Raw genomic sequence first — 14,642 nt, 5'->3', positions numbered from 1 at the left:
AACAATGGAGCTGATCTTCCTTGGTACACAAAATGGTTCAGAACACCGGTGCAGAAACAACGAAAAAGCATGCCAAATTTTAATGGATGCAAAATCTCCAAGACTGGCAATCTTTTACAGAAGCTCAAAATTTAGCATGGACTTCAATGCAAGATGCTTATAATAGTTCCCACAATGAAACTTTGTCTTGAAACCTGGCAGAAAATCCAAAGAGATTCAGGTCGTACGTGAAGTATGCTAGAGGCAAGGCACAATAAATGCTTTCTCTGCGCATTAGCAATGGAGATACTATTGAAGACAGTGCTGCTGAAGCAGAGTTACTGAACACAGCCTTCTGAAATTCCTTCACCAAAGAAGATGAAGTAAATATTCTAGAATTTGAATCAAGAACAGCTGCCAACATGAGTAACATAGAAGTAGATATCCTTGTAGTAGTGAAACAACTTAAATTGCTTAACCAAAGCAAATCTTCCAGTCCAGATTGTATACCATTTAGATTCCTTTCAGAGTATGCTGATACAATAGCTCCATACTTGATAATCGTATACAACCACTCGCTCGACTTGATCTATACCCAAAGACTGGAAAGTTGCATAGGTCACACCAATAGTCAACAAGGGTAGTAAGAGTAATCCACTAAGTTAAAAGCCCATGTCATTAATTAATGTCAATATGCAGCAGGATTTTGGAACATATATTGTGTTCAAACATTATGAATTACCTTGAAGAAAATGGTCTATTGACACACGGTCAACACGGATTTAGAAAACATAATTCTTGTGAAACACAACTAGCTCTTTATTAGCATGAAGTGTTGAGAACTATTGACAAGGGATTTCAAATTGATTCCATATTTCTGGATTTCTAGAAGGCTTTTGACACTGTACCATACAAGCGGTTTGTAGTGAAATTGCATGCTAATGGAATATACTCTGTTATGGGACTGGATTCATGATTTCCAGCCAGAGAGGTCACAGTTCATGATAACTGATGGAAAGTCATCAAGAAAAACAGAAGTGATTTCTGTCATTCCCCAGTGTAGTGTTATAGGCCCTTTGCTCTTCTGTATCTGTATAACTGATTTTGGAGACAATCTGAGTAGCTGTCTTAGGTTGTTTGCCGATGACACTCTCGTTTATCGACTAGTAAAGTTATCAGAAGATCAAAACAAATTGCAAAACAGTTTAGAAATGCTATCTGTATGGTGTGAAAATTAAGAGTTGACCCTAAATAACGAAAAGTGTGAGGTCATCCTACACGATAAATCAGTCAAATCTAAAGGCCATAAATTCACCTACATACCTAGGAATTACAATTGCAAACAATTTAAATTGGAAGGAACGTATAGAAAATGTTGTTGTGAAGGCTAACCAAAGACTGTGTTTTATTGGCTGGACACTTAGAAAATGTAACAGATCTACTAAGAAGACTGCCTACACTATGCTTTCCCGTCCCCTTTTAGAAAACAGTTGTGTGGTGTGATATCCTTAGCAGACAGGACTGATGGAGGACATCAAAAAGGTTCAAAGAAAGGTAGTACATTTTGTATTATTGCGAAATAGGGGTGAGGGTGTCACTGAAATGATATGTTGTTTGGGGTGGACATAATTAAAACAAAGGCAATTTTCATTGTGACAGAATGTTCTTGCCAACTTTCAGTCACCAGTTTTCTCCTCTGAATGCAAAAATTTGTTGACATCAACCTACATAGAGAGAAATGATCACCATAATAAAATAAGGGAAATCAGAGTTCGCTCAGAAAGATGTAGGTATTCGTTTTTTCTGCGCTCTATGCAAAATTCGAATAATTGTGAAGGTGGTTCAATGAACCCTCTGCCAGGCACTTAAATGTGATTTGCAAAGTATTGATGTCAATGTAAATGTATACAATGAGACAATATAGATATGCAGATACAGGAGCTATTTTTACAGATGTTTAGCCGCACAGAGTGGCTGCGTGGTTTGAGGCACTACGTCACCGATTGCGCGGCCATCCTGCCGGAGGTTTAAGTCCTTCCTAGGGCATGGGGGAGTAGTGTGTAAGTCTAGGAACCAATGACCTCATCAGTTTGGTCCCTTAGGAGTTCACACGCACAGATGTTTAGAAAAAGAATAAAAACAATTCTGCAACTATTTAACAGACATCAGCTGCTAATTACTGATGTTGTAAATTAAAACAAGACATATGAATACTTAAAAATCATCACTGAACATATAGTGTAGAAAAATGTGTAATGTGGTACTAATTAAAATTAAGACAAGATATATTGATATCTGTATTGGAATAATTACATGGTCTGCAGCATGAAACAGAACTTTTAGAAAAAGGGGCTAAACAAAATATTGTGTCAGAGTTAAATGCAACCAACACAGAAACATTAATAGCACACACAAAAGTAGCACTAGATTGCACTAAAACTTCCATTGCCGAACATAACTATAGTTCTTAAGGTTTTGAGAATAATGGGTGACCTAATGGAATCTGGAAAATGTTCAAAACATAAAAATGCAAAGTAGTTCATCAAAAAATTGCATACTCGTAAACGACCTCTATTCACTGTCCCCTCCTGCTCTTATCCTTCTTCCCCAGTACTCGGACGACCCCATCTGCCTTCCCGCTCTTACACATTGCATCCACAGACTTAATTAACAGCTAATTTGAAGATGTCATCACTGCAGCATGTACTAAGGTGCCATTGCCAACATCGCTGCTGCCACCAGAGGCACTATCGCCACATTCGTCACCAATAGCAGAACTGCACCAGCTGCAGCGTCATCAATGCCTACTGCTGCTCCATTGCTATCGCCATTACATCTGGATCCAGAAGCAGAGCCACTAGCCACACCTACTACAGCTGCACCGGCACCAACAGCATATGCCGCAGCTGTGGCCACATCATCCACATCTGCATCAGCTTCAAGCCCAACAGCTCCATGTAAGAAAATAAGAAAATTTACAAAATCCTGTCCCATAATATCCTCCAACACTCCTTTTTTCAATGATGCTTGCAACCCACCTAGTAAAGATACCCACCTTCTCTGTGATACCCAGTTGCCACCCAACCTGCCCCACTCACCAGAACCTGTAACTCTTTCTCACCCACACATCTCCTCCGGCATATTCCTTCATCCTATCATTTCCTGATGTCAGATTCCTCAGTCCTAAAACATTTTCCCTCGAAATAAAAGAGTACCTTCCCACAACATTTCATAATTCACATCCCGCAAAGACTCCATAATCATCAAATACTCTTATCCCGATTTGCAAACCCACCTACTCAACGAGTCCCTTCCATTACCTCTTGTCCACATCTCTCTCTGCTCCCACTCAGCCCACCATGACCCAAACAACAACAACAACAACAACAACAACAACAACAACAACAACTCCCACAGTGCCCACCGACTCGTACTGCTGTGACCAAGGGGGTGGACCCTGAGATCACAGTGAGGAAAGATGAGCAGGAGCTGAATGCCAATCCTTACTCCCAAATCCAAAAAGCCCTTCGGATCATCAACATTCTTGGTCCTACATTCTTCATTCATGTCTTTCCTAAAGACCTCTCAGCCATAGATACCTCGTTCAGAATAGAGCCTTCATATATCACTGCAAACGCAAAATTGAGCCTTCCAGATACCAAGCCCTAACCTACCATTGCCACAAATGCCTCAACTACAATGATCATTTAACTGCTGACTGAAAAATCCCCCTACTTGCCCCTATTGCAAAGCCAATCACATGTACCAACACTGTCCCAATCTCCAGACCTCACCCACCTGCAACACTTGGCAACCACATGTATGGTACCTTCCTGTGTCATGACATTAGGTGGACGACTGTGCACGACTGATGGCACGTTTATACTGTATGCAAGGTCTACCAGATCAGATGACGGCACAAAACTATCATGCATACCTCTCAAACAATCTGCATGATGTGCTGGAAGATGTTAACATGTTCAGCAGAGTATATGGCTCCAACTTGATGCACCTCTATACTCTGGAATTAATCTGCGACAGTATTTGGACAGCACATTTAGAGGGAAATTGCTCGGACGTGGAGGTCCAGTTGTGTGGCCACCACATTTACCTGACCTAAATGCCCTGTATTTCTTCTTGTGGGGACACCTTTGAGTACGTGTACTCTACTCCATTGAGGAACGTGGAAGAATTGGTAGCGCATGTTCATGCTGCTCTTGTTACTGAGGACACAGCTTTGCTGCGAAGGGTCCATTGCAGTATGATCCAGCGGGTTGTGCAATGTTTGGACGTGCAAATAGGCCGCTTTGAGCATCTGTTGTTCTGAGGACAACGTATTCTGTTGTGGAGGTCATATGGAAATTATTATTGCCAGTGGTTGATAATGTGCGACATCTGAGCACTCGTATTAGATGCAGCATAAACGACAAGTAGACGTTGTGTTACTATACTGTGCTATCATCTTTAGCATCTCGAAATCAATATTTACTTTGTAGTTACTCTGTCCTATAAAAGGTCATTTGTTTCAACTGTCGGTTTCTTATTTGTGTAACCACATATTTGTTATGTTCAGCATTACAAAATGTTATAACTTTAGGATACATGTGACCTAATAAACGGTGTGTGTTACAGTATGAAATGTCAGAATGAAATTAGCAAATTGAAAAAATGCGCCCCAACCCAGGATTGAAACCTCGACCTTCTGCATGCTAACCTAAAACTCTATCTACTGCACCAATGTACAGCACGAATAAGATGTGATGGCAGAGATAGATATATACACACGCTATGGTCACAGGTTCGAATCCTGCATGCATGTGTGTGATGTTCTTAGGTTAGTTAGGTTTAAGTAGTTCTAAGTTCCAGGGGACTGATGACCTCAGATGTTAAGTTCCATAGTGCTCAGAGCCATTTGAAAACACACACACACACACACACACACACACACACACACACACACACACACAGTGTGTAATGGACATAAAGATGGCCACCCCATTCATCCAGCTGTTAAATATGTAGGAAGTCCTGGATATTCACGTAATAAAAAGCTAAATAACATTATTAATAAGCATTAGACCTTCACTAATATTTCTTCTATAAAAAATTAAAATGAATTGGCGACTTCGGCTAGAAATATTAGCACACCAAGAAATGCAACATTTATGTCATTAGATGTAATTAACCTTTATATAAGTGTATATGTAAATCAGACAATAGACCTCAGTAAACATAGTTCTGTTAAAAAATAAAAAAAACTAGGTCAAGCTGAAATTGTAGAACTTATTAAGCTGCCGAAACTTATACTGTTGTATAATCATTTCTCTTTTGATAACAACCTTTGTAAACAAAATAAAGGTTTATTGATGGGTTGTTGCCTAAGCAGGCGCACTAGCCAATATATTTATAGATAATTTAGAAAATGAAGTACAATAACAAGTTGCAAAGGAGATAGTATACTGCAGAAGATGCTATAATTCTCACAAATGGATTATGAAATAAATTGATGATTTCCTTAACATTTCAATAACATGCATAACAACTTCAAATTTATGATGGAAAATTTTTGAGAAAAACAATGGAATTAATTTTTTACATGTGAGAATGACAAATTTTAATGTTAAACATGAATTCAGTATATTCTGCAAAGGAGCAACCACAGATGGCATCATAGCTTTTTCACTGCAGTGATTAAACAATTAATTAGGCTAGCTTTTTCAGAGGAAAAGAGGCTAAATAAGTTAGATACATTACAATATATGGCAACAAGTAATAGTTACACTACTGACATAATAGACAGATCATTTAACAAGAAACTGAAACCTAACATAAACCTAAAATGAAAAGAAACTATGATAATAAATGTAGAGAGAAAAAGAAAAGGAAAAAAGGAAAAAAAAAAAAAAAAATTCACACTTCCACATATAGGGAAGGTATCCAATAAAATTTACGTTTCTCATAATACCAATGTCGCAGGAGCTTCATATACCAATGACACTATTAGAAATAATATAGTTAACACCTTGGGTTGTTGGGTGTTTTGCCGGATATCAGCATCATTCTTGCATGATATTTTGGTAATGTAGCTCGTAATCTTCATCAGGTGCAACCTGATGAAAGTTAAGAGCTACGTTACTGAAGTATCATGCAAGAACGATACTGATATCTGACAGAACACCCGACAATCCCAGATGTCATTAGATCGTTGGGAAAGCCTGAAGAGTTACATAGTTAACAGTGTCGGTAAGACAAACCACTCTGGAGTATATAGAATTGATGAATCGACTGTGGTAAAGTTTATGTAGGACAGACTGGACAGAAAGTGAGTGTCAGATACAAGGAACATATTTGCCAAAGTGAGAATTGTCAGTCCACATTCTCTCTACACCTGAGAAATGAAAACCATTCTGTTTCTAATATAGACAACAGTTTACAATTATTACATGGAATTTACAAAGATCGCCATATGGATATTCTAGAACAACTGGAAATTTCCAGACAGAGAGAGAGAGAGACCTGTACTGTTTTAAATGAAGAAACTTACCTGAAAATGCATCTAATAAAGATATCAATACATCTGGTCTTAATTTTACTTTAGTATCACATTGTCCAACTATTTGTCCACATTGTATGTTCAGTGATTTATATTAAGCATACCATGTCTTTGTTTTTATTTATGTTAGAACATCTGTAAATAGTTTCTGGTGTTTGTCAAATTTCTGCAGTATTGTTATTCTTTTTCTAATTGTCTGTAAACATAGCTGCTGTATTTGTATCACTGTGTTACTTCGCTGTATGCAAGTCAAATTTAGGCTTAGATGCTTACTGTGTCTGACGTTGTGTTGACATGGTCATTCTAGCACTAAGCCTGTCTACTTAAGAGTTTAAATGATATTTGTTCTAACATAAATAATTAGTAAACTTTTGTTATCTGTATACTTCGTACAATATGTCAGCATATATATCTATGTGGAAAAATCTTCATTCAGTCATGCATTACATGCAACTGTCACTTTAGTTTGTTATTTGAGATGTTGATATAACCATTTTTTCTCTGAAACTCAGCATATTAAATCCGTTATACTGTAATATATTTAGACAATTCGGATAGGCTTACATTTTATGTACCAGTATGGCCTGTCACACGAAAGCTACTGTATGATGGAAGCAGCTCACATATAAATGTGGCTGTAGCTTGTTTCATGCTTGTGCCTACGAGTGCATCTAAGACGTTACTTCTATGTATATTGTTTTCTGTCACCACAACTGCGATTGTAATATGTGGAATTTGCTGCTAGATGCGACATACAGAACACCTGTTATGACTGTTACATGTACTTATTGTAGCAGACGACACAGCTTGGTAATCATAAGATACTAGTCACTATTGATGTAGGAAGACATCGATGATCATTTTTGGTGCTACCAGTAAACAGTGATCAGCTGTGCAGTTTGCTTTATATGGTGTATAATGTGAATCGGTGCACTATGTAGCACAGTTTTGATAGATTGACGATGTAATTTATATTATGATTGCTGATACAGTGACACCACTGTCTTAGGCATACTTTTATTATCAGTGTCTAATTCATGGTTTTACCATCTGATATTAATGATCCCATATTTTACCAACACGATACTGTGAATGCTTTTATGTTTTTGGCATTTTGTTACGTATGTGTTCCCATGAACATTTACATCTGTTAACAGATTCATAAAAGTTTAAGCCTGTAATGTTACGTATTATTTTAATTGGTGCACAGGAACCTGATGATGGTCAATTGACCAAAATTGGTTGTGTAAGTAAAAAAATTTTATTGGCAGCTCAAGGCAGTAGCTTGACTTCCTCTAACACTGTTTTGGATTCCTGTATAAGTTAATAGTGAAATTTTCAACTTATTTGTTTGTATGTAAAAGCAGTTTACTACAGTTGCTAGTGCCTCACCCCTCTCCTTCCCAAATTAAGCTATTTAAGACTGATTTACAAGAAACTGATGCTAATAGTGCTGGTGGTGCCTGACATTATTCTGAACCAGAAAAGAATATGATTTTAAATTTGAGGTAATTATTGCAAAGAAGAAAGGAAAAAAAGAGAAAATAAACTTAATGCCCTGTCTAATGTTGGAGACTAGTTCTGAAACATGAAAATGTGTATTAGGAGACTTCATGTAAGATCCAGATATATGCACACATATTTTGTGTTATTTCAAAGTCGGATTGCTAATTAATTGTCCCTGTATTGTTCTTTTCCAGAGCAAATGCACAACCTGGACCCTCTGGATCACGGCACCGTAGCAACGTTCACACTTTGAGGGACAAAGAAAAAGATGATGATAAAAGGAGAACTACATACAATGGAAATTCCACACAACAGCTATAAAGAAACATTGCCATTACAAAAATGGCTTTGCACTATTTATTGGTGTGTTGTATGTGACACGACTGAATGAAGCAAAGTTTAAGCAGTTTCAGTTTGTATCTCAAGATATTTAAATGTGGATTGAGAGTATATTTCTGCCATTTCAAATCTATTTGAAAAATAGTCCCAACACAGGACTGTTGTTTGAAGAGTTAAGACTTGATCTCTTTTGGGGAACACCAATAAGTCATTTAAAAATGGCTCCCATTTGTACTGGCTGTGGCATAATGTTACTTTGTTAAAGTTTTATTGAACTTTTAATACATCAATGTATTGTCTTGGAGCTGGTTAAGCATCTATTGAAGTTTTTACTGTTAACATTTAGCAATCTTGGATTTAAGAATGATTGTATGTTTTACTTGTGAAAATGAAATATTCATGATCAGGTTGTTGTTTTTTTAATACAGTGCACTTATTGTTTGCTTTTTAAAAGAGTGAATGTCAAAAAATGTTCATAATTATGTATTATATTAAAATTTGTTTAGTGTTGAATGGTGATAAAAATTATAAATTGGCTGCGGTCTACAGGCCTCATTTGAAGATTAAATGTTTGTGTGTTATATTATTTTGATTTGTTGAATAAATAATGTCTTTAATATCTTGCCGTTTGCCATTTACTAGTGAAGTTTGATAACAGCTCGATACAGTACATAGTATATTTTTCATTACACAGAATGCAATTTCTTATCTCTAATTAAATCACCTTCTACACTGTATTTATTTAATTTTACACCCACATTGGAGCACTAAAATCAAACATTATACAACGGAGTCTACAATGGATAAGTTTAGATTGTAACAGTGAACAATTTCTTCCTTTCCCAAAACTACTACTTTAGGAGTGGTCTGATGTTTTGAAATGTCAGACATATGTATTTATTCTACAGAAGCAACTTCTCTATGTTCAATTTGATGTTTGGTAATGTTCATTCAGACTTCTTTAAACTGGTACTTAAATTTTTGACCACCTTAATTTTTTGAGCGTTATGGGAATAGTCAACTGGGAAGATGCGCACGCACCATGCCTGTTTTCTCAAAATAAATGTGCAACCAAACTTTTGCCACTTATAATTCAAGTTGTTCTATACAGTAAATACAACAAAAATATGTTATCAGTAACACTGGTGATTGCAGTTTCAACCACATGATGAAAGTGGCCGAGAGATGTGTTTGGCAACTTGTGCAATGTTACTGTAGTCGTCAGTGAAGAAACAATATTGTTTGAGTAATAAACCATGAATTTTTACAAGAGACAAAGAACTGTCTAGAATATGTAATATGTTTCATAAGGACATGAAATTTGCATTGTTGCACTACAATGATATTATGGATCATAACAAAAAGCGAAACAAAATTTTCTTTATAAAGCTTAATTACAGCAGATACGTGTAATTCCCTCATTATTTATGGAAGAGGAATGTTACTTACAAGGTATTGATTTGTCAGTGTACTGTACAACGTACTGCTTTTATGTTGTTTTTGGTGCTGAAATCGCAGTAACGACACTGTTTTGTAAAGACTTTATTGAAAGACTTCGTGGAAAAACTTCAAATATACACACAGTTCACATAGGTCTGATAATGTTTGTAGATTTCTTCAAGAAAAACCTGCTGAACAAAGAACTACACTTCACTGTCACTCCTGGAACAGTAACGTCCAAGATGATGATCATTCGTAAGGAACATTGTCATAACAGCAATGACAATCCTTAGGAACAATGGCTTGAAATTGTTAAATGATCCCATTTGGCTTTCCCGATTTTCAGTGTTTCTTTGTATAGTTTCAGGAAGCAAACTTTTCCAGAAATTTTTCATGGACATCTTGGTATTTCATGCTACACTTCGTTGAACTGTATTGCCCTCAGATAAATAACTTTTGCCTCATTGTTTGCAGCTCTTCCAGGCCTAATTGAGTCATACAGCCACAAACTTTTCCATGTATAGTTAGTGAAAAAGGAGTAATGTAGGTAATGGCTTTCTTCTCCTCACCTCTTTAGATATCAAGGCACACTGGCTAGGAAGTGTAACATCACGTCCTTTGAGCATGCACTCTATGGAACTGCGAAGTGAGTCACATTCCATCTGAGTAAGACCTTTCTCCAAAAACTTTGGTGTAATCAATACTCCTGAATCAATTGATCATCTTAAGAGAGTGTTTGATTATTTCATGTTTCTGTTCTGATATGTGCAGCTGTTAGAAAACAAAATGAATGGGACAGGATTTGTTTTGGATTGTGTGTCCACAATACACAAGGCAAAACTTGATGCAAACAGTTCACCTTGCATTTCATCGAACCAGTAATGACTTCCTAAATTATTCATTATAAAGTTGTGGACAACCAATTTTGTTTTATAACAAACTGCACTTGCCTGTAAAAGTGGTGCTACTTTCACGACCTGTAAGCCCATGGTGTAGACTGTGCAGAGCTTGTGCTGTGCATCTGTCTTATCTAGGTCTTTCTGCAACCTTACCTGCTCTTTCCATTTTATGAACTGCTTGCAGATGTCATCACTAAAGTTTTCAAGCCTGTAACTACAACTCTAGTCACACTGTCCTTTCTTGGGGGAAAATAAGCTAAGGTTACCCTCTTCAAAAAACAAGTTAAAGGTGGCCCTACTTAATGGTGAAACCTGTTGCTTATTGCACTTTTTGGTGTAGAATCCATGGAGCTGTCGTTTGCTTTGTACAGTAGGCTCTAGATACAGCTTGGAGGACGACTTCCAGCAGTAATTTTATGGCAGTTTCAGAAGACAGTCCAGGAATTCTTTTATTAAGTTTTTCTCATCTTTCTTCTTCATTTGTTTTAGTCAGAAACAAGACAGTTGTGCATCAGGGCTCATCCCATGTGGGGAATTATCCAGCCAATATCTCACTGTCCATTCTTTAATGCATTGAGAAACACTTTTTTGCATACTTGATGTTTTTTGTATCATTTCTCAGATAATAAACCAGCATGACTTTTCTCCTGGATTCAACAGCGATCTTCCCTGGACGTTTGGTTGGAGTTATGTCCACAAGATTGATTATGTAAATCTTCCTCTGATCCCATGACATTGTTTCCCAGAAAGTGTTAAAAATTGCCTGCCTGCCACCAGCAGAAATTTGATGACACTTCCTTCAAACAGATTTCTAACACATCTTTAAAGTACACATCAGACCTAATTTTTGTACCTCTCTTGGACTATTATGAGCAATTTTGCCACTTCGGCTTCTTTTGTATCCAATATACACTTGTCCGCACATTCTCAGAGTTTTTTTGTTGGCATTTTTCTTCATCTTCAGGGCAGGCTTTAGATTTCCTTTTCCTGTAACTGCTTAAGTCATCACGAAATTCTTGGCCTCCACTTTCAACATCCTTGCTTCTGTCAACTTCTGATAAGTTACCTGAATTATCATTTTGAGCATTCTTAGATACAGCCAGTGAAGCTTCTAGACAACAAATATTTGAAAAATTAACTTAAGAAGACCAAAGTTGAATTTCAAATTCATGTCTTTATGATAATGATAATTACAATATTGTTAATAACACTAATGGTCACAATAAAAACTACCTGTGTCATTAGATGGCCCAGAAAAAGTGAGTGTGAACCACATGTACAAAGTTAATTCTTCTTCTGTGCATGTAACTTCACTGTTACTACTATTCTTGCCTGTTTTTAGTTCTGAATTTGCATGAGAACCTATAATCAAATAGTGTAGCAGAAAGGACTAAATGTGCACAATAAGTAAAGTGTGGCATTACAATAAAGCAGCTGTAGCTCTACTAAATTTTAGAGTTTTAGCAGACTACTGTTAATATGAGGTATATAACAAAACAATTTTCTTACCACTGTCAATCACTCTCAAGAAGGATTCTCCGCTTTCATACATTAAGTTCAACTGAGAAACAATTTCTTCCTCAGTAAAGAGATCATCTTTAAAATGCTGTCCATTTTCATGAACTGTAGGTAGAACCAAGGAACCACTTTTGAACACTGGAAGATACATACTAAGCAATAACAATGTGCTGTGGTTGCACATGCTTTTGAATTCACACTGTATTGTTTACTAAATCCAAAACAATCTAGTTACACAGTATTTAATTCTTTTGCACTTACATGGTATTTCCATCTATTTTTTTCGCTGTCTCATATACGCAGTATTGTTTTAGTTCATTTTATATGTAGGTAATTTAAAAATTGACATTCTGGCAGTAAGAGTAGATGTGCTGAGAGTGAAGAATATAAACTGACTGCAAAATGAAAAATCGATAATCTGTCAGTTATGCGATACTGTTTCTTCACCAATGTAGTGTGAAATGCTGTGCAGATTTCCAGAGAGACTAACAGTGTTTGGTCTAGTGAAGAGATGGTTTTAATTTTATGATTATTCTGTCAATTAAATTAAAGATGCTAAAGTAAAAGCTGAAATTCCAAATTCTGTCCATTTTCTACAGTCCAAAAAAATACCTGTTTACAACCCATGTCCATATATTGTAAAACTGAAGAGGTCGAAAATGATTACCACTCACTGGGAACTGATTAACTCTCTTGCAGCCATTGGTCATGTAAAACAGGGCTGGGCATGAGAGCTCATGGGCAGGACAGTCACCATGCAATGGGGAAACAGCTGTTCTGACTCATCAGAGGTGGACAGTAGCCTATAGTTGTAGTCCACTCAGTTTTGAAATGTAGTACATCATTAATTTAATGGTCACTAATAAATACATGCATAAAGTACTGTGCAAAGAACTTCTGTTATATATTTCATTTGATCTTACACAGAAACACCAAGTTTGGGCCAGGTCTGCAACTCGATAAAAAGAAAAACATTTTCGTACATCATTCAACAATTTGTAATGTCTTTTTGTTAACTTCTCTACGTTTGGAGTGAAGCTACCGGTCATCAAACGTGTTTCTCCACTCAGGTGAACATCAGTGAGACTAAATCCTAAGCTTTGCTTTCATTAATTTCTTTAAGGAAAAACACACACACACACACACACACACACACACACACACACACACACACACACACACACACACACACACACACTCCGAAGATACTGCAGATTTGGCCAGCTATTTTAAACAACTGCAGGGATTGTTGAAAAGGAAAACTCTTGTACAAGATTTTCAAATGTCTTGTTGTGTGAAACCCTCATTACTGTGCGGTTACACCAAACATCAGTGAGCTTCAATAGAATTTCAACAGCAGCATTTTCAGCATTCACTGCAGAAGCTATTAAAATTAAATTCAAAGTGATTTAAGTCTGTAAATATATTGTTTTCTCAGAGCTTTTAGCACAGTTAAAAATTCATTGAAATGTTCTTTCAGTGTTTCCTTTTCCAGATTTTTTCATGTAGAAATAGTCTAACATTTGGAAAGTGCACTCATGAACTTTCTGAACAAATCCGTCAATAGTACTATGTCTTGACAAATGAAGAATGTCTGTCTGAACTTCTGGCGGCATAAGGAGTTTCTTGCACCGTCGTTACATCTCGGCCCTGTTGCTCTTCCATTGGTCGATATCATGAAATTCTTAGGGTACATGCTCGACAGGAAATTCTGTTCATCATCGCACATATCATATCTGCCAGCACACTGTACCCGATCTCTAAATATCCTACATGTTTTAAATGGTACTTCATGTAGAGTGGATTGGAAAATCCTCCTCTACTTATACCAATTTATTGTCCAATCAAAAATAGAGTATGGGTGTCTTGTTTACTCATCTGCATGACCATCTATTTTATGCCGTCTCAACACAATCCACCATCGAGGTATACTACACTTGCCCACTGGAGGTTTCTGCACTAGCCCTGTTATGAGTCTCTATGCAGACGCTGCCAAACTACCACTGTTGTACCGGCGTGATTTTCTCCTTGGCAGATAAATTTGCTGTCCATCCTCTATGCCCAATCATCCATCCTAAACGTCCTTTTCTGATGTCTCCCTTGACTGCCTACATGGGGTAAGTGCAACTTATTTGTTGCCTCCCGGATTTCGCTTCCGTATACTTACGTCACCTGCCACGTTCCCAGTGGGTGAGAGTCCTTCACTGCCTTGGTCTCACGCAAGAGTCTGCATTAATGTGGGGTTTGGTTCCCTTCCCATGGACACTGTTCTAAATTTGACGTGTCACTGTAAGTATCTCAAACTTTGCACACAAATTGAGACAGCACCTTCGTCAACACTGATGTCTCTAAGACCACTCACTCATTTATGATGGAAATGACATGATGTTCGTGTGGGTCCCCAGTCA

General features: G+C 37.1%; 1 protein-coding gene across 2 annotated transcripts in view; it reads left to right on the top strand.

The window, feature by feature from the left end:
* The window catches only part of LOC124721828 (UBX domain-containing protein 4-like), a 138,794-nt gene extending 129,800 nt beyond the window's left edge, over nucleotides 1–8,994 (top strand). For both annotated transcript variants that reach the window (XM_047246949.1, XM_047246950.1), the window contains exon 10: nucleotides 8,233–8,994. In XM_047246949.1, the coding sequence (XP_047102905.1) occupies nucleotides 8,233–8,359 (127 nt within the window). In that variant the 3' untranslated portion in view covers nucleotides 8,360–8,994. The remainder of the gene's footprint in view (nucleotides 1–8,232) is intronic.
* Nucleotides 8,995–14,642: the final 5,648 nt, after the last annotated feature.

This window comes from Schistocerca piceifrons, chromosome X (genome assembly GCF_021461385.2).
Source record: "Schistocerca piceifrons isolate TAMUIC-IGC-003096 chromosome X, iqSchPice1.1, whole genome shotgun sequence".
Lineage (NCBI taxonomy): Eukaryota > Metazoa > Arthropoda > Insecta > Orthoptera > Acrididae > Schistocerca > Schistocerca piceifrons.
This window is presented reverse-complemented; position numbering and strand designations above follow the sequence as displayed.